The sequence below is a fragment of the Diadema antillarum genome, unplaced genomic scaffold (assembly GCF_040938485.1).
Source record: "Diadema antillarum isolate AM-2024a unplaced genomic scaffold, OU_Dant_1.0 scf00000217, whole genome shotgun sequence".
Taxonomy (NCBI): Eukaryota; Metazoa; Echinodermata; class Echinoidea; order Diadematoida; family Diadematidae; genus Diadema; species Diadema antillarum.
This window is the reverse complement of record NW_027271106.1, coordinates 1,772,282-1,793,057: the sequence shown is the minus strand read 5'-3', so window position 1 is coordinate 1,793,057 and position 20,776 is coordinate 1,772,282. Positions and strand designations below refer to the sequence as shown.

At 41.5% G+C, this 20,776-nt stretch overlaps 1 protein-coding gene across 1 annotated transcript in view; it reads left to right on the top strand.

Moving 5' to 3' along the window:
* Positions 1 to 8,527: 8,527 nt before the first annotated feature.
* LOC139724510 (uncharacterized) overlaps positions 8,528 to 20,776 on the top strand; it is a 64,409-nt gene continuing 52,160 nt past the window's right edge. Inside the window, exons 1-14 of the mRNA XM_071635644.1 lie at positions 8,528 to 8,639; positions 9,315 to 9,482; positions 10,137 to 10,247; positions 10,719 to 10,904; positions 11,965 to 12,180; positions 12,731 to 13,012; positions 13,712 to 13,951; positions 14,609 to 14,875; positions 15,396 to 15,575; positions 16,206 to 16,313; positions 16,700 to 16,969; positions 17,453 to 17,656; positions 19,270 to 19,569; positions 20,331 to 20,486. Of these exons, the coding sequence (XP_071491745.1) occupies positions 9,461 to 9,482; positions 10,137 to 10,247; positions 10,719 to 10,904; positions 11,965 to 12,180; positions 12,731 to 13,012; positions 13,712 to 13,951; positions 14,609 to 14,875; positions 15,396 to 15,575; positions 16,206 to 16,313; positions 16,700 to 16,969; positions 17,453 to 17,656; positions 19,270 to 19,569; positions 20,331 to 20,486 (2,542 nt within the window). The 5' untranslated portion in view covers positions 8,528 to 8,639; positions 9,315 to 9,460. The remainder of the gene's footprint in view (positions 8,640 to 9,314; positions 9,483 to 10,136; positions 10,248 to 10,718; positions 10,905 to 11,964; positions 12,181 to 12,730; positions 13,013 to 13,711; positions 13,952 to 14,608; positions 14,876 to 15,395; positions 15,576 to 16,205; positions 16,314 to 16,699; positions 16,970 to 17,452; positions 17,657 to 19,269; positions 19,570 to 20,330; positions 20,487 to 20,776) is intronic.

Genomic DNA, 20,776 nt, shown 5'->3' with positions numbered 1-20,776 from the left:
TTATGTAAATGATTAAAAAAAAAACCACTTACTTGAAAATGTTATTCCGACACACTTATCGCACAAACTGTACTGTTGTTTCAGAGGTTTATTTCATGAACATGTCCAGCAAGCTTTGGTAAAGTACGTTACTGCCAGGATCCAGTGGCCCCAGCTTAACAAACAAATCTCCACAAGCTCCTTATGTTCTGAAGTGAAGAGATGTTTATAGTATTACAATGCACATCCAAACTAAGAGCAATAAATACAATGTAGATATGAAAAAGACGTTTTAAAGTATTAAGGATTTGATCAAAATTGCATCTGTCCCTGCTAACTTGCAGCTACTGTATGCACACCCAATAAATTCTTCTCCATATCTCTGCAGGTTATTATTGCCCACCTGGCACCAGCAGCCGTTATGAGAACCCCTGCCCGAGGGGATCCTACAACCCAGTCAACGGGAGTAACAGCCTGGAAGACTGCCTCTCATGTCCGCCAGGACAGTACTGTGAAAGTGAGTCTTCCTCTCCTTCTTGCAAAATACACTCCACATTCTTAGGTATTTTCTGCTCTCAACAGTTCATTTGGCCAGAAACTATCAGCGTATTATACCCTGTGCCTTCATGAACACGGTCTCTTTGATCTAGGGCTTTTGAGTTTTAGAGTATTGGCTGAAAATAGGCAAATTTGTGCTCATTTTATTTCAAAGAAATATTTCTTTTGAATAAACTCATTTGTCTTCAATGTTCGTCACATAAGGTAAAACATTTCACGACTGATAAATGTAACTTTCACTATTTGAAGAGTGAAACACAATGTCAGATTTTGCTTGAATACTCCAGATATTGGGATGTGAGCTGTGACCTTTCACATTGCATGTTGTCTGTTCTGACAGCTAAGGCTGTCATACATGCACCATAATCCAGTGTTGATTGAAATGGGGGATAGGACTTAAACCAACCTCCATATTTGTAAAGGGCAGCATTCTCCCGCAGAAAAAGGGATTTTGAAGGAATTCAACTCTAAATCGTCGGCTGAGAATGAGAAGGGTGTTAAGGTGCGTCAGACACACAATGAATTTAGTAGCAACTTAATGCCCTTATCATTCTCAGCCGACAAAATAGTCTAAAGAAATCCAAACAATTTTTTTTTTTTTGTATAAACATTGCAAAATAGTTCAGAAACACAGCTTATGATGATGACAGTAGTAGTCAGGATTATGATAATTATAATGATTTCATAATTCTATTAATGATTTATTTGTCTTTTTTTTTTTTGCAGCTGATGGCCTGAGTGAGCCTTCAGGTAACTGCAGTGCTGGCTGGTACTGCACAGGAGGCTCCTACATGGCCATGCCTCTCCAGTCGGACAATGCCACTGACCTCTCTGAGTGCTCCTGCCCGCTCTCTAACTACACTGGCGGCAAGTGCTGGCCCGGAACGTACTGCCCCAGTGGTAGCTACTACCCAGTGCCCTGCGACCCCGGCTATTTCTGTATGAACTATGGACTGGCCCTGCCCCAAGCACTCTGTGATGCAGGTACATTGCAATGCAATCATAGCAAGCTTTTTGTTAAAGTGGTCTTTAAGTGATGTATTTTCCTAAAACGTCACATTTGTAGTGATAAGCACATTTCAGGTGTGATGATTGTCCTACAGAACAGTATAAAGACTGGTTCTCTGCAGACTCTTCCCAGTTTCTGTATATATGTATATTTTGTACATAGCATACTTTATTTCTTCATAGATCAAAGCATGTTAACATTCCTAGGTAACTACCTGCCCAGTACAGGGAAGTACAATACAATGTCACGACAGAAGTGACAAGGACACAAAAATATGCAAACATTTACAAACAAAGATTGTACATTGCATTTAGTAATTGGAAATCAAGGTACCCATGTACAGTATGTAATTCAAAATAATATGACTAAGGGTGCGTTTATAAGATTTTTCTTTTGGCCAGAAACAGTGTTTTGAAACACTGTTTCTGGCCAAACAGTGATTCTAGCTCGAAAAAAAATTCTTATAAACGCTCGCCGTGATTTGAAACAGTGTTTTGAAACACTGTTTGTAAACGCACAAAATAGTGCGTTTACAAACAGTGTTTCTGTAGAATCAGTGTTTCAAAAATCTTATAAACGCAACCGCGAGCTCAAACACTGTTTATGTGACGTCACAATGCTTTGCGCGCACCCTTTTTGACCTTTTGCCGAGGAAAAACTGCGCAGAGTGAGTTGCGCAATGGCACAGTCTGAGCGAGTGCCCCAACACGCTCGGAGAAAAAATCTTATAAACGCTCTCCTGACGAAAGTGTGATTTGAAACAGTGATTCAAAACTGTTTCTAAACAGTGATTCTAGGCCCGCAAGATCTTATAAACGCACCCTAAGAGGTTTCAAAGTAATAAAACTATGTGTGACACTATTGTAGTTAAAGCTCTACAACAAAATTTCATGATAAGTCATGTTAATCCCCTTTGACCAGTATCTTTCTTCCCAAGTAAATTTCCTGTCAGTAAAAAGTTTGTGTTTTTACTTATTTGGAAAATCACAGAGCTGTTAGGCCAGTGGATTTTGGCAGTGAAGATGAGTTGAAGAATCCATGGCTTGTTTGTTTTCAAATGGCATTTGCCTGTGATAACATATCTTATTTGATAGTTGTCCTGGATGGTGCATTAGAAAAATGCTGCAATGACACAATCGTGCAATTGTATTGCCATGTAAGTTGATATACATGTATTACATCATAAACTATTGTGCCTTGTCTGTATCAAGGTTACTACTGCAATGGCAGTGCCTCCGAGCCTGACCCAGACTACGGCCTGTGTCCAGAGGGATACTACTGCATTGAGGGCTCGGCCACTCCGGAGCCATGTCCATCCGGCACTTTCTCCAACACATCAGGTCAGTGGCGTGACAGCTACTATGAATATTCTTGGTTCATTTGTTTATTTCTTTGTTTCTTTTGTGTCAAGATTATAGAAGAATTGATATGCTTAGGTAGCTTTTTTTGTGTCGAGGTTTATAGAAAAATTGATAAGCCTTAGGTAGCTTTTGTTATTTTTTGTAATAACAACCGGGAATGTCCTTGTAATGATTGTACAAATGTTTGATATAACTTGATACACAGTCAAACTTCTCACAGCTGAGCATGCTATATTGATTGGGTTTTTCACGGAATACATCATACATCAGTGTGTTAAATGCAAATTCCTTGGGGAAATGCAGCATAATGCAGATGATTTTGAGTCAATTAAGTGTCATCAATCTTGTAGTGCTACTACTTTGTCCACAGTACCATTACATTGTTATTTCGTAAAAGTAAGAAGGTGTGAATGGAATGTATCAAAATACTGCATATTCAGAGAATGTAATATTTCAATGATTCATAACAACTGGTTCACTCTGTGTGGTCAGCTGTTCTGTGAATTATTACTGCATCTAGAGGTACTGACCATTGCACTACACCTTTTCATTTGTCACGTCAGGCAACGTTGAGTTAAATGACTGCCGTGCCTGCACGCCGGGCCGATACTGCGCCGGCAATGCCCTGACTGCTCCCACGGACGACTGCGACCGAGGCTACTACTGTCCGGCCGGCCAGGACACCGCGGCCCCGGAGGAGTTCAACTGCACCATTGGTCACTTCTGCGTGAGGGGCAGCCCAGACCCGACCCCATGCCCATCTGGGGAGTATCAGGATGAAGTGGGCAGCTGGGCTTGCAAGGACTGTAGCCCTGGATAGTGAGTGACAAAACTTTGTTTTATGCATGATATTTTAATGATATTTAAATGAATCAATACAGTGCAGATGGAAAACACAAAATAAGTAGAGCAGTCAGGTTTTTTTTTTATTGTGTAACTGAAAAGGACAAGATGAAATTCCTGAAGTTTACAGATTAGGTTCTTCACATATAGCAGATAACTGCAAATTGGCAATTTGATGTTATCATAACTCACAGCCCATAGCATTAGTCAATCATGTGTAATTTAGTCCTACATGAAATCTCACATGTTTGTAGAAACATTGCTTCTGTGTGGCTTGTCATTCGTTAGTTGTATCATGTATTTCATAATATTGTATTTCATTGTGTTGTTGTTTTTTTCTTTCATTTCTCGTATTGCGTGTTCAAGAGAAAAGATAAAATTTACCAAACTGCCACATTGTACCATGTTCACAGCTACTGTGATGCCAACGAAGCTGCCACCTACTACGGCGTAGCTTCCCACGGCGTCGTCATGCCAACCATCTGCCCCGAGGGCTCGTACTGTCCATCCAGAACCGAGTATGCCACCCAGTACCTCTGCCCGTACGGTTACTATAGCAACCGGACCCAGCTGGACAGTGAGGATGACTGCCAGGCGTGTCCTGGAGGAACCTTCTGTGATGACCTCGGTGAGCATCTCATCTTCATCATCACTAATTGGGCATCTCCATGGAGACCATAATCATTCGCTGCCCTAATTGCCTTTTTATAAGATGTCATGTATCAATAATACAGAAATGCACCTTTTGCAAACACAGATTTAACCCTCTGTGACCTTTGAGTGCTGATTAACACAGAAAACCCATAGCATTGTACACACTGTCCAAAGTTTGTACCTCAGTACGGGTTAAACTCAATCACTGCCATTCTGAAAGTGTTACTGGGCAATTGTAGCCTGCTCAGACATGAAATATATCTCTACAATACCTCATAGTGGGTGTATGTGTTATAAGCCAAATACACACAACATCTGAAATAAAATCTGTTGGTGGCCACATCCAGTCAGTGAGAAAGTCAGTCTTTTTCTTAAAGGTGAACTTTGTGAAGTTGGTTTAATGTAGGCCAATGAGATTTAGTTATCTTACCTCCTGGTAAGTTTTTTTTTTCCCATTTTTCGTTGGTTAATACTTGCTATGTCCATGGCCTGGTCTGACTTACTAGAATAGCTTTGAATGGCCTTTATTACCAATTAAGGTAAGACTCAAACTGAGGTTATGAATAAAACCCAGTGAATAAGTGAGATAAATTTGTCAGATGTACAGTGTTTAGAAATGTGAACTCATGGATCTCCACCCCCCCCCCCCCCACCTCACACACATTGTCATGGGAGGGATGTGCATTATAACTGGACTTCTGACAAATGTTTTCCCCAAAATATGTCCTAGCCAGACAGCTCACCCTCATTCTATAGCAATCGTTTGGTCTTCATATCATCACACTTTTGGCGAGATTTCTCTCAAATCTATATCTTGACAAACCCCTTTCCCCCTTGACCTTTGACTCTTGTGCCCACAGGACTCACCCAGTACAAGGACCTCTGTGATGCCGGCTATGTCTGTGTGTCTGCCGCCAACAACTCGCGTCCCACGGACGGAGTGACCGGCTACGAGTGTCTACCGGGCTACTACTGCCCAAGAGGCTCATACCAGGGGGTCAAGTGTCCGCAGGGAACCTTCAGCAATGCCACTGGCCTCGAGAATGTGACGGAGTGCGAACTTTGTACCCCCGGCAGTTTCTGCTTGGTGGAAGGTTTGTCATTTTGGATATTATCTGTAACCCACTGAAAACTAGTCCTGTTTATACTTGGGCAGGTGTCTATTGGAAATGCATCTTGCAGTAAAATGAGCTTGTCTCAAGGGGTTAAGTTTTGTCAAATATTGAATGCTTGCTTTCCTTGTTCCGTGCAGTGTGTATTTGACCTTTAAACTTTGAATGAATTTTGAAATCAAACGTTTTTTTTTTGAATCAATGTGTAATAAATAAATAATGATAAATTGATACAAATATCTGAACTGAAGCTGACTGATACAGGGAATGTTGTAGAAAGACTCTGCATCTGTATGCTTGATCTGCTATGGTCTTCTGCATAAAGGCCTTATGTAGCCTCAATTTCATAAAGGAGTACTTTCCATTACATTGTTCAGAAAGGATTTTGTACTTGATCTCTATGTACTGCATTAAATTTTATAGAGTGCTATTGATTGTCACGTAAGCAAAGCACCAGTTGATTTGTCATTGCTGTGGTTAAAGGAAGTGTAGTAAATGGTACGATACTGTGAGCACACCCATTGGCTATACTTTTAATTCACAGGATTGACTGAGCCGAGTGGCGATTGCTACGAGGGTCACTACTGCAGTCTAGGTGCCATCAACCCTAATCCGTCGGGTGAGAGCTATGGGGATGACTGTCCCGCTGGATCCTACTGCCCAGAGGGCAGTTGGGAACCCACTGCCTGCCCCGTGGGGACGTACAACCCGCTGACCAACAGGGCTAATGTGACTGAGTGCCTGCCTTGTCCAGGCGGCAAGTATTGTGATCAGCTGGGACAGACTAACTACACAGGTGAGACGAGACAATTTTTGCAGGGTTGTAGACAGTGTGGGTTAGGTCACATACTCTGTCTGGGGGGTCATATTACACGGCCAGGGCCACATTTCTAAAAGTGGGGGGGGGGGGGCCAGTTTATCATTTCTGGTGTCACTTCCGGGTTTCATCAGTTAAAAAGGAAAAAAAAAAGGCCTTCAGTGCAACTTTCTGGTGCCACTCTTGGGTTTCTTCAGCTGACAAGCAAAAGAAAAAAAGAAAAGGCTTTACCCGCTACCACTTCCAGGTTTCATCAGCTGGCATCAGCTTCCAATTTACATCGACTAACAAGCAAAACAAAAAAAGCTTAACCACATTTTTTTTTCTTTTGCCACTTCTGGGGTAAAAAAAAGTGGAGGGCCCAAGTGATTAGACCCTATGTATAAAAGTGAGGGCGGCCTGAGGCCCGCTGGCATTACATTTGATATTTTGGTGGCCCGAAATAAAAGGAAACATAACAGTCCTCCTAATATATGTGTTTTCTTTTGTCTCAGGCTCTTCTCTGATTCATAAACTTAATGTATGACATTTATTATATTATTGTGTTTTGTCTAAATCAGGGGATAATGACATTAGCAAAGAATCATGTATACAAAACAGCCAGTCATTTATACGTACAGTAAAAATGACTGATAGGGAAAAAGAGAAGATGAGCACTTAAATTCAGATGGTATGATATCAATGGAAGTATTTTGTAGAGCAAGATTTTGTCAGTGAAATTATTTAAAAGGCTTTAGAGAGGACCTTGATGTGTATTCAGCAAATCTCATGGTCATGGTTTCTTCCAGGTGAATGTGACCCTGGATACTACTGTGTGAGTGGAGCAGACAACCCAACCCCAACGGATGGTGTCACGGGAGACGAGTGCCCCACAGGAGCCTACTGTGTGCAGGGGAGCAGCGAATTCACCCCTTGTGCTGATGGTATGTTCATATGACACTAACAGTGCTCTGCACCAATAAAGTAGCAGTTTGGGAAATTTGTTTCGGCAAAATGTTTACAATATTCCATCCTTGAGACACTGATGGCTCATTAACATAGATGTTGCTCTGACCATAATTTGGGTTTGGTTTTTGCCTCATGGTTCTGTCTCCGTAAACAATGTTTATGGAGAAGATAATCACAAAGAAGATATACCCACTATGTTTGATGCATAACATCTGGAGATGTTCATTCATGTAGGATATTGATGCTACTCCTTAAGTTTTTGGTCTCTATCTGCCTCCAAAAGGTGACTACATGAACCACACCCGTGCTGACGCATGCTACATTTGCCCCGCCCGTTACTACTGCTACTCTAACAAGGTCAACCCCCTGCCCTGCCCCATGGGATACTTCTGTCCCATTGGAACAGCTCTTCCGGATGACATGTGCCCCATTGGTAAGTCGCAACGTCTTATTCACCATCAAGCCTGTAAAGCGAGCAACCTTTGAGCAGCCAACTTCATCGCAAAGAGATATTCAGTTATCAGTAATTTGAGCCAAGCCTTGTCTGTAACTAGCAGTGCACTGTGCTGTGAGAAATAGAATACAAATGTAGGTGGCCCTCCAGGGATTAAGATTTTCCTTGCAATTCTACTTGGTATTTCATTTTGATGCCCTGCGCATTTTCCTGCCTAGAAAAAGTGTACCTAACTCATTTTCCACTGATGAATAATATTCATTGTGGTCAGTTTTTCTGTTTGCGTTCATTTTGTATTTGGTACATTCTGATGTAGGAATTAAAAACCAAGATATGGGTTACCTCCTCATAATCGTTCGTTTTTTATTCATCTTGATGACTACCACAGAGCTCTGTTCATACAAGCCACTTTCTTTTTGTGACAGCAGTTGTACTGTTTATGAACCAGCATGAAACTTCATCAAAATAAATTTATCTGCAGCATAGAGAAGGTCTCCAAAATTTTCATGTTGTCTAGAAACCAAAGAATACTGCAAATCAAAATAGTGCAACTTAGTCTTCTCACTAATTTGCTGTTGGTAATAATTGATGCCTTGGATGGTTTTGCTTACATTCCTTAAAACTAACAAAATATCCTAAGTTACAAAACCTCACTGCATTTTGATGTAAAGTGATAATGCTCACTGTCATCGATGCCCGGTGGTTATCTTGCCTTCTTCCTTACCAGGCACCTACGGCCCAGATCTACTCCTGGCCACTGCTTCGGAGTGTACCCAGTGTGATCCAGGCTACTACTGCGACACCCCAGGCAGAGTGAACGTCACCGGACCCTGCGCTCCGGGCTACTACTGTGAGCTGGGTGTGAACACACCTGCACCCAATAACAACAACACCGGCTATGGAGGTATGTAGGAAGTTAAATACTAGGTATGTGCCACCTGTCATATTGAGCTGTGAATACATTTGTTATATTGAAACTTCTCTGACACTTACGTAACATCAAATTTGCACCTGATGCTGCTGGTCATCATCCATTTATACTCAATCCTTGCTGAGCGCCAGATGTCAAAAGTTCAATCTGTGCTGGAACAAATTATGATCATGTTGTAATAGAATAATAAAACCCTAAAGAAGAAATACTATTGGAATATGCAACTCAGTTTGCCATACATTCATGTGTTTCAAAGCATGACTCTGATACTGATATCATTCCATTCAGTAAGCAGAAATGAATGGGAGTGAATGTTTTCAAAATCAGTAATGAATGAGTCAAGTGCCATGTGCTTGCGGACGTTTCATAAGAACTGTGCCACTCTTGTCTAATGGCAAATGTCATCCACAATTCCAGTTTGGGATTGGACTTCAAAACTTTCATGTAGTTATGAAAATTCAAGAATCTCTGACTCACTCTTAATCGCTGTATTCAATTGATGCTGAGCAGTGTATACATGTGGTTTGATGCTGAAGTAAAGGAAGAAAGATTATAACACTGTGTAATGTTTGGATACTATATACCCGGGGTATACTGTGCGGTCAGTTACAAATTATTTTCTCTCTGTGTCTTGACCCCCATCCATAGGACCATGTCAGGAAGGCACCTACTGTCCAGGGGCCACCCCAGAGCCCATCCCATGTGCGGCCGGCACCTACAACTCACTGACCACTCAGGCAGAGTGCTTGGACTGCGAAGCCGGCTACTACTGCCTGGCCAATGCCACCACCTACATGGACACACCTTGCCCCAAAGGTATGGATGGAGTGACCAACACTAGCTGATCACTGGACAAATTAATCACAGCTGTTATGAATGTTCATGATCATCATTTTCTTGTAAATATTCATGATTTCTAGGTTTCAGCAAAGTGTAGCATGTCTCCCTTGTAGAAAAAGAAATGGCTCAATTGAACATTCAAAAGCCAGGAATGATCGCAGGAACTGTGCAAAAATATCTGCATGAGAGGGCAGATTTTCTTCTGTTGGGAAACAAAGAACTTTAGATAATTAGTACATATTCAAAGAGCAGTTTTGAGGTCCTGTTACTGAAAAATGTCAATTCAAGGATATATTCTCTATTGACTTGAATTTTGTGCACTTTCAAAACTTCCCAATGTTTTCACTGTGTTGTCCCATTCACACTGTATGTAAAATCTGCTTTATTTGTTGGATCTTTGTGACACTAACACACATCAAATTGGTTATGGCTCAGATTTTCTCTGCAGAGGACCCGAAGAGTCCCTACCCCTAGATTGGTACTGAACAGTCTCTTGTGAAATGTAAAGCCAGCTCATATTCCATCAGTTTGCTGTATTTTCAGAACTCTTTTTGATAAGAAATGACAGAGATGATAATGGTAACCCAGAAACTTTACTCAATGTACTGTGTGTCTGTATTCACTCTCCAGGTTTCTACTGCCCCACTGGGACCGAGTACTCCACACAGTATGCCTGCCCTGCGGGAACCTACAACAACAGGACCAGGGCTGATGACATCTTTGACTGTATGCCTTGTACAGGTATGTATGGACGGATGGATGGAAGGAAGGAAAGAAAGAAGGAGGGAAGGCAAAAGAGATGAGAAAAGAGAGGAAAGCAAGAAATGGAGAAGGAAGGAAGACACAATGATAGAAAAAATAAACTGACAAAAAGGAGTGAAAGGATAGAAAGGATAAAAGAATGGTATGACAAGACAGAAAGAAGAAAAAGGAAAGGGAGGTGGGAAAGGAATGAAGAAAAAGAAGAGTACAGAAAAAGAGAAGAGACAAAAGAAGGGTACAAAGCGAAAAAGGTTTTTATAAGGTTTGAATCAAAGTATAGTACAAATAAACATTACAAGTGTTTGCTAGAACATTCATTTCAGCATCACGATTCCTGCGATTCTCTGCTGTTAAAGCTGTAGTCTCAAATCAGATAGTGTTATCAGTGATCCTGATATCTTGATGCAATTAAAAAAAAAAAAATTATGTGTTGTGCTATCTTCATATCAGCCGGCAAGTACTGCGATGGTGACGGGAATGACGTGCCGACAGATGACTGTGCAGCTGGTTGGTATTGCAGCCGTGGTGCGTACAGCCGTAAGCCGCAGCCCAGTGTCAACGACTCCTCCCTCCTGAACGCATCCATCGAGTGTCCGATATACTCCCTGAACAACACTGGAGATATCTGCCCTCCAGGTGAGAAACTGCCGGCAATCATGGCGATAGGGGTGGTATCAGATTGTAGTGATGGAGCAGTTACCCACTGATTCTTATTGTATTGATAATGATATCATGATAGACTAATTAAAGGGAACTGCTGTGCATTGCAGAGAGCATCACAAGTGATCAAAGTAATGGTCTGTGTAGGAGAGGGAAAAAACTTCTATAAGGACATTCACTCCCCAAGGGCAGGTGCTCTCTGGCTAAATATGGAATAGTGATATAATTAGGTTCAGGATTAGGATTAAGGTTAGGGCTAAAGTTACAGTTTTGGTTAGGGTTAGGATTAGGTTCAGGATTAGGATGAGGTTAGAGTGAGGGGAAGAGTCGGGAATAATTGTCCAGGGGTTAATTGTCCTAGAACCTAAAAACTAGATGACTAGTCAGAGTATAACGTTTTATGGTTCATGGCAATCGAAGGAGTGAAGTTCAGAAGTGTCTTGATACTTGATGGAGTAATCCCTTTTGTAGTTCACTTTGACAAGTCATGCTGCAATGTCCAGTAGTTGCAGGGAGTGTAATAAAGCACAAAAATTGAATGCAGACAGTGCATTCATATAATATGCAATGAAGTATGCCATTTCTAAACACTATACCAGGAAACTTAGACTATTGTTGAAGCTATGGGAGATTGTACATAAAAGAGCAGCTCTGTCTAGTTCAACCATATGAATTTACTTCAGTTTGTCTCCCTCTACAAATTAAATTTGTAACATCGCAACTGCTGATCTGTAATTTAACAAACATGTCGGAAAAAGGAACAATGGGACCCGAACCATTCATCTACTGCTTTCCAGGCTGCAACACTACTACAAGGCTATCCCTGGTTGCCGACAGTGACAAATTTTATTTGTAGAGGGAGACAAATCGAAGAAAATTCACACCTCAGCCTTCGCCCCTCTGCTTGATGTTCTCTTGCTTACATGAATTTTATCAGAATTCATCTTTTTGTAGTCTTCCAAATACTTTGTCGAAGACTGCCAGTATTATGATGCATACACTCAAAGACTCCATTGATTTTCATTTGTCCACCCAGGTACCTACTGTCCAGTGGGCTCTGACCAGCCACTGCAATGTCCGCCTGGCCAGTACTGTGAGGACTACGCCAATGAGATCCCCGACGGAGACTGCCTGGCCGGCTTCTTCTGCAACGGGAGTGCCGTGGTGCGGGACAGCCAGCCCTGCTCTCCTGGCTACTACTGTCCAGAGGGGACCACCATCGAACAACCTTGTCCGCCAGGGACCTTCTCACGTAAGGAGAACAATTTGGCATATAGACCAATTTTGTGGTCTATTGGCCAAGCATTTGCCTCTTGATCATAAGTTTTGTGGTTCAAGCCCCTAACAATTCAGTCACCTTATGCTCTGTGCCTCTAATATCAATCTATTGTACCTCCTGTCCCCTCAATGATATTATTTGGAATTTAGTGTTGTGATATAATACATTTTTTAAAGTGATTGATCAGATATGTGTTACTTGTATTCTATGAGAGGATCCTTAACACCAATTGTAAGTAGAAAAAAAAACCAAAAAACAAAAACAAAAACAGATTGCAAGTAAGGTAGGAAGTGTACATGCAGTGCGTGGTTGTGGCAAAAATGGAAGATCTGTTACTTGACATGAGTTTACTTCTTGAATGAGTTACTGGAAAAATAGTATTGAGTAAGAAGTTAAAATGTCACAAACTTTAAGGCTGACAGTCACCAAACTTTAAGGCTTGCCACATGAGTCATGATTTCTGTAAAAGTGAAGGAGTCTAATGTTTTGTTCATACGTTCCTCCTCCTGTTATTATGATACAGCATACACCCAGAATTCCAACATCAGTGACTGTCTGCTGTGTACGGCTGGGATGTACTGCGAGGACTACGGCCTAGCCAGCCCCACAGCAGAGTGCGCCGCTGGGTACTTCTGCCCCGGAGGCCAGAACACCTCGCAGCCGACACACCTGGCTTGCAGCCCGGGCCACTTCTGCCAGCAGGGCAGCTGGAATGAGACCGGTTGCCCCTCGGGCTACTTCCAGCCCCACTGGAAGCAGAGTGACTGCGACATCTGCCCCGAGGGATCCTACTGCAAGGCCTTTGGTGAGTGAGGTCAATCCATTTGCAGTAGACTTTTATAGTCCTGCAATGTACCACACATGGATCTCTATATATAGGCATGTGCATTCAGTGACTCGAGATGTGGAATCACATGATTATTAATGAACATAACATCATGTCTTACTTGGCAGTGTTTACAATCCAATTCTCAGTTGACCACACACATGTTTCTTTGTTGTGACATCATAATATTTACATGACTATTCATATTTGGAAGCTTTATCACGTGTATTCCAGATTTATGAGGCAAGTCAATGTTAGTACATTGTAGTTGTAAATCACATGTGAAATAAAGATCAGAGAGAACAAGGAAGACAGAATAACAAATGAACCAAGATCTTCTTCTTCTTTTTTTGAATGGCACAATGTACCTGGTTGTCGCCAGTAATAGTGACCCACAAGGGCTCGGCATCATTCGCCCATTTTTCTTGTGTAGGTAGACCACTTCACTGGGTTAGCACCCATCCCTGCTCTTTGCAATGAATGAATTAAGTGGTTTCTTTTACATATGTGAGTCATGAGTAATTCACACACAGGACCTTCATTTAATGTCCTGTCCAAGGGATAGAGTGTTTTGCCTCTTACTAGAGGGGACAGTATGATTACACATGAACCTAAATGTAGTTTATCTGCGATGAGCATATTATCAATCACTCCATTTCCTGCCAATCACGTACCCAGGTGACTATGAGATCCTTGATGAAGAGAACATCACCGAGTCGGGCAACTTCAGTGGGCGCTACCGAAGCTACCGCGGCGTCGCCGTGCCAACGATCTGCCCCGGAGGTTCCTACTGCCCCGAGGGGACGGAGTTTGGCACCCAGTACCTCTGCCCAGAGGGAACGTTCAGCAACCAGACCGGGCTGTACAACAACACGCAGTGCACCCCCTGTGAGCCTGGCATGTACTGTCCTGGTGAAGGTATAGAAGGCCATACTGGTCAAAATTTATTCTTCCTTCCATAACTTTGCTTATTTTAGTTACCCTTTCAGTTTGTAGGTTTAAAAAAGTTGGTGATGTCTGGTTGCATAATACACTAATTATGCAGTGGTAATGAAGTAGTTAATGATGAAGGAAGTTAGTTGTGAGAGTTGTTCTCCATCGCATTCATTTTTCAGGAACTTTTATTGTGAAGAGATTTCATTTGTTTCCTCCAGTTGTGTGTTTAAAAAAAGGAACAGATAAGCACAATTTTCATTGCACTTCTTTCTCTAATGATTCATATATATATATATATATATATATATATATATATATATATATATATATATATATAAATCCCAATGAAATGTGCGTGTTTAATGTCTTTAAGTCATATGTAGCCAATAGGCTATCTGTTTTATAAATGAAGGAAATGAACTGGTATTAATTGGGAAGACATTTCACACTACCAGTGCAGCATAAGAGTTATGTCAAGTGATGAGTTAGGGGCAATATAAAGAGAAATATGCAGAAATATGTAGATTACGTGAAAGATGCATCTATCATGTGATGTTTGTTGTTTTCAGTACTTTATCATGGTCACTCTTTTGTTGTGTTCAATGTTACGACTGCATCATGTGACATTCCACCTACCAGGAAACACCGCCCCCTATGATTCCTGCGCACCTGGACACTACTGTACCCAGAGTGCTGCCAGTGCCACGCCCGACGACGGAGTGACCGGTGACATCTGTCCAGCGGGCAAGTACTGTGAGACGGGAAGTATCACCGGTGTGGGCTGCCCGAAGGGAACCTTCAGTAACCACACCGGCCTCATGGCTGCTGACCAGTGCTGGAACTGCACAGCTGGCTACTACTGTGGCCGGACAGGGCTGACCGCTGTGTCTGGACCTTGCTCAGCAGGTAAGAGTTCAGCCCTTTTTTCCCTTAACCCCTCCCCTTATACTTTATGATGACAAAAACATCACTTTCTTCTCTCTTTTTTTTAGGAGACACCAATTTCATCCAATATTTTTATATGCCCTTCAAAATGTTATTGCAGCAAACTGTTGGTATAAGCATTTTAAGTGACTTATAGTGAAAGATCTACTAATATCACAACACTGGTATGAAAACCAAGTAGGGAAATAGGTGATGTAAAAGATATCAGGCAGACATATATTTGAAGGAAAGACAGTGAGCAATGATTAGAATGATCATATCACTGTTACAAGTCATGTAATAATTGAATTTGAGTTGTGTGTATTTTGTCACAAATTGATATTGCACATATCTATTTCAGTAATTAAAATGAATTTACATATCCTCATTATGTAGATTCATCCAGTCTTCATAAAATTAACTTGTGTTGTGCATAACACATGCTGCCAGAAATGCATTCTGCAAACAGAAGCTTACTGTACATGTTTGTATCTCCACACAGGTTTCTACTGCCTTGTTTCATCAGAAGAAGTAGCCCCAGTGGGCAAGTCCTATGGAGACGTGTGCACCCCGGGCCACTACTGTCCCAACGGGACCTACGCACCCATACCGTGTCCAGCTGGCACCTTCCTGGATTCGTCCGGAGCAGCAGAGCGTGACGACTGCATCCAGTGTAGTGCAGGTGAGAATGTTTGGAATGTAATGTAAAACTAGAAATTTTCTTAAGCATAAAAATTTTTTGGTTTCTGGTTTTACAGTATGATGCATACGCCTATCAAATATGTTTGTACATTGTACATTTGCACTAATGTTTAAACTTAAATTCAATTGAGCATGCGTGTTATGTGCATTTCTCCATTTTCATACCGATCATGATTTTGCATACTGTAAAAGTGGACATTTTTGCAATGCTTGACTTTTCTCGCATTTTACACAACCAGAAACTAGCGTGAAAATAAAAGCACCAAAATATTTGTGTTTGCATGCCATATGTTCTTTTACTTGGTGTCTTGATTCTGCGGAATTAAAAACAGGCCAAACTCATCTTACCCTCCCGAGCGCTAAAAACTATTCAGGCGAAAATATTCACTTTTATAGTACTAGTTATGTATTTTGCTCTGCCGCAATATGTTTTTAAATCTGCGGAGACTGGGGGCCATACTGATGTTTATGAGTGGTGACTTGACAGCCATTTTCTTCAGGATTCATTACTGTTTCTTTTTTGTGCAATGCCATCCTTCTGAGTTTACATCCAAGAAATCATCACTGCAATGACATGTTGCCTTTTCTTACCACCCCTCCCAATGACCAGGCTACTATTGTGAGACACAGGGCAAGACCAATGTAACAGCACAGTGCGCCGAAGGCTTCTACTGCACACGAGGGGCAGACACCAGCAACCCATCCGATGGCATTACAGGTAATGACAATCCCTCCACATCGTGCTGTTCTCTGTATGCATTTATGATAGACTTTTTACTGGTTAGAGAGGGAATTCCAGCCAAGTTTTTAACTTTCCTTTGCTAGGAGTGAAGTTTGGAAACAAAAAAGTGGAAGTAATTGCAAGACAGGATGAATAATCATTGAAAGGATTCATGTTATGATTGACGGTCTCATCAACTTGGTCCTGCTATCTAAAATATCTATTTTCAAATAAAGCACGGTGCATCCGTTCAGTTTAGCAGCACAAGGCCATTGAAACTGTACTTCGTTATGGCACTTACGGCCTTCTTCATCTTAGCTATGAATCTTGATTGTGTTTTGTCCACACACTCGAAAGCTGTTCAAATCTTTTGCTTCTATCAGGGGACATTTGTCCAGTTGGTCACTACTGTGAGCTAGGGTCAGTGGCGCCCGTCCCATGCCCCAACGGAACTTACGTCAACCACACTGGAGCAGAGTCCTGCTACGTCTGCCCAGCTGGCCGACAGTGTATCCATGGCGACACCGCTGACCCCTGTCCTCAGGGCTACTACTGCCCAGAGGGCACTGGCTACAACGTGGTCGCTTGCCCCGCAGGCTACTTTGGCAACACCACGGGACTCGCCCAGGAGTCGGAATGCACCCCATGTACAGGTGAGTTTATACCCTGGGTCGTTTTAGATGACAGTTGTGATGTCTGTTATTAAGTCTGCATGTGTCTGGTCAGAATATATTCTGATAGATGAGAGGCAGCAGAATTTAGACAAGAGGGTTCTTCAAATCTGAACACTAATCTAATATTAAGGTTGTAATTACGCATAAATCTTATGTTTTCATATACCTGTTGCAACTTACTGACTGTAGCAATTCATTGACACACTTCATGCAGCATATTACATTCTTCTGCCAGTCTGCATTGGAAAATATCTGACTGTGTTGATTATTTTCTCATTGTGAGAAGTTTTCTAAATTCAAGCTGTTGAGTGTTATAAGATGCGAGAGCGCATATATCTCATCAGATGATACCTTTACCCTAAAGTAAAACATTTCATTCCATAACAGTAAATGAATTCAAAGTGTAATGAGAATCCAGCAAGGTTGTAAAGTTTCAAACTGAATGCTTGTTTGCTTTGACAGGTGGCTACTACTGCAGCACACCAGGCCTTGGACGTGAGGACGGTCAGTGTTCGGCCGGCTACTACTGCAAGTACGGTGTGGACATTGCCGCACCTTCTGGTAGCCAGACTGGGGTGGGCGGGGTCTGCCCTGAGGGAAGCTACTGCCCAGAGGGATCGGTCATCCCCAAAGAATGTGATGCAGGGACTTACACCAGCAGCCCAGGTAGGATATGGACAGAGGCTTCAGATAAGAAAAAAAAAATGTGGATTCTTATCTTTAAACAAACCTCTCAACCATTCTGAATTTTGGCCATTCCTGGCTCTTGTTTTACTATGAGTGTCCTATTTTTCTTGATGATTTTACTACATACTCCTATGGGAACTGCTCTTTCTTTCGTACTGTTGAGCCAAATCATTTTTCAGTCAGAAAGGTTGGGAGATCTGCTTTAAGTTAATTTAAATTCCAAGTTCAGTTGTTGTAATTAAGTTCAAGTTTCAAGAAATGCTGACAGGAAAATCAAACCAGGCAAGGTCTGACATGGTTTTTGTAGTGTGGATGATGAATAGGAAAAGAAAATGGTATATGAAGCAAAAGGGTGAAAATAGTACATAGCAAGTGTACTACCATCCAAAAGCAAAACAAAGCAAAACAAAACAAAACAAAACAAAACACTGCAAGGACATGCATATGAGTATGTAGAACATGTAGAGTACATTTCCAAGGAAAAAGTAGTGTGTGAGTAATTTAATATTCAGAAATTTTATTGAATAGAAGGTGGACCCAGATGATTGTGACTCAAGCTAAACATGGTCAGACTTTGCCCTTTTTTGTCCCCACCGAACGAGTTTGAGCAGGGGACTATGAAACGGGCTCCGTACGTGTGTGTGTCCGTGTGTCTGTCCGTGCGTCCGTGTGTGATCAAAATGTTCAAAATGCTACTCCTTCGCCATTTGTAACCCGATTTTGATTCTGTTTGCTTTATATGATAGCACTACATGGGAGCTTCAAAACTTCTACACAGAATTTCAGTTGTGACCTTTGACCTTGACCTTTGACCTATATTGTACATTTTGCTTCAAAATGCTACTCCTTCGCCATTTCTAACCCGATTTTGCTTCCGTTTGCTTTATATGATGGCACTAGGTGAGGGCTTCAAAACTTCTACACAGAATTTTGACCTTTGACTTCTTTGACCTTTGACCTTGATTTTTGACCTATATTGTACATTGGCTACAAAATGCTACTCCTTCGCCATTTCTAACCCGATTTCGATTCCGTTTGCTTTATATGATAGCACTACATGGGAGCTTTGAAACTTGTATACAGAATTTCAGTTGTGACCTTTGACCTTGAACTTTGACCTATATTGTACATTTTGCTTCAAAATGCTACTCCTTCGCCATTTCTAACCCGATTTTGCTTCCGTTTGCTTTATATGATGGCACTAGGTGAGGGCTTCAAAACTTCTACACAGAATTTTGACCTTTGACTTCTTTGACCTTCGACCTTGATTTTTGACCTATATTGTACATTGGCTACAAAATGCTACTCCTTCGCCATTTCTAACCCGATTTCGATTCCATTTGCTTTATGTGATGGCACTAGGTGAGGGCTTCAAAACTTCTACATAGAATTTTGACCTTTGACTTCTTTGACCTTTGACCTTGATCTTTTTACCTATATTGTACATTTTGCTACTAAATGGTACTTCCGGCGGGGACATATATTACGCACCGCGTAATTTCTACTTTTCCTTGTTTTTTCTTTTTTTTGTTGGTAAAGCTTTATCTGTAAGAAGAATATCAATAATTCTACCAACATGTTTCTCTGCACAGAGCAAGCCTCATGTGCCCAGTGTTCGGCTGGCTACTACTGCCCGTCAAACACCAGTGATCCTACTCTCTTCCCCTGCCCCGAGGGCTACTACTGCCCCTTGGGGACTGGCTACTCCACGGAGTTTCCCTGCCCAGAGGGGACGTACAACGGGCTGAGCACCCAGCAGACCAGCTCCTCCTGTGAGCTGTGCCCCCCAGGGATGTACTGTGAGGGAGAGGGTCTACCCATGCCTTCTGGAAACTGCTCAGCCGGCTGGTTCTGCACCGGTGGATCCTCCAGCTCCACCCCACTACCACCTGGTATGACACGCCTATTTCTAGAAATATGTTGAATATGTAGAACACATAGTCAGAGTAAATGTATGTTTCAAAGCAAAAGGTACAGTGTAGTATGACTTGTGTAATGTGTGTCCTGTCAACAGGAGAGAAAGCCACTCTTGAATTTCATCTAAGGTGAAAGTATGTTTTCAAGAAGAAAAGGGAATTTGATATCATAATAGCAAAATATGTATTTACTTTGCATCTTTAATGCCATATTAATTACTGGTGTTGTCAGACTTGGAAAAAAAAAGAAGAAATTGTTCAACCTGCTATTCAAAATTTTTGACTGAGAGAGAGGTTATTTAATGAAGAGTCAAGTACCAGTTCAATATCTTAAATGAGATTATTGCTGATATCGTCCTTAGTTTATTGTATTTGCAGAGAGATTGACAGTTCATAAACCATATGCATCTTATTTTCAATATCTTCAAGTTGGTATTGAAATAATGTTTTATTCAATTTGTTGATACCAAACTGTGATGTACAAAGTGTAAAACATCTGAGATGATGTCAAAAATTGTATGTACAAAGTTGTATGGACATGCTAAAATATGCTCCTTGAAAATATCTTTAACACCATCTCACTTGGAATTTCATGGCACTATTTTTTTATTTTGTTTAACCCCCTATATAAATGGCTACCTCATTATATCCTACATGCTATTGTCTCCTAACAACTATTAAAATTCTGAGTGTCGTAGCCGATCACTGACCATGTCTCGTGATTGCTTTGACTGTAGGCAATGCGTCGGTCATCTCAGACTGCACCTGTCTGTCAGTGAACTACACCGGGAACCGATGTCCACCGGGCACCTACTGCCCCTCTGGTTCCTCCAGACCCATCGACTGTGACCCAGGCTTCTACTGCGATGACTATGAGCTGGACTCCCCAACAGGTGAGGGCAGTATCTGAAAGCTACATTGTAATCCTTGCTATTTTACCCTATATTTACATTTTTCCATGGGGTTAGTTTAGATAAGACTGCGTTTCATTCTCATTAACCCCTTCATGTAGTAACTTCCGCTTTGTCTGTCACATTGTCATGTCATACATGTATTTGTTTAAATTGTTGTCACAGCTCTGTGTATGCATGTTTTTATTAAGTGAAAGTAAATGAATTAATGAATTAACGACCGCCGAATGGAGGAATGAGCGAACTAACAAATGAACTCTGCATTTATCATT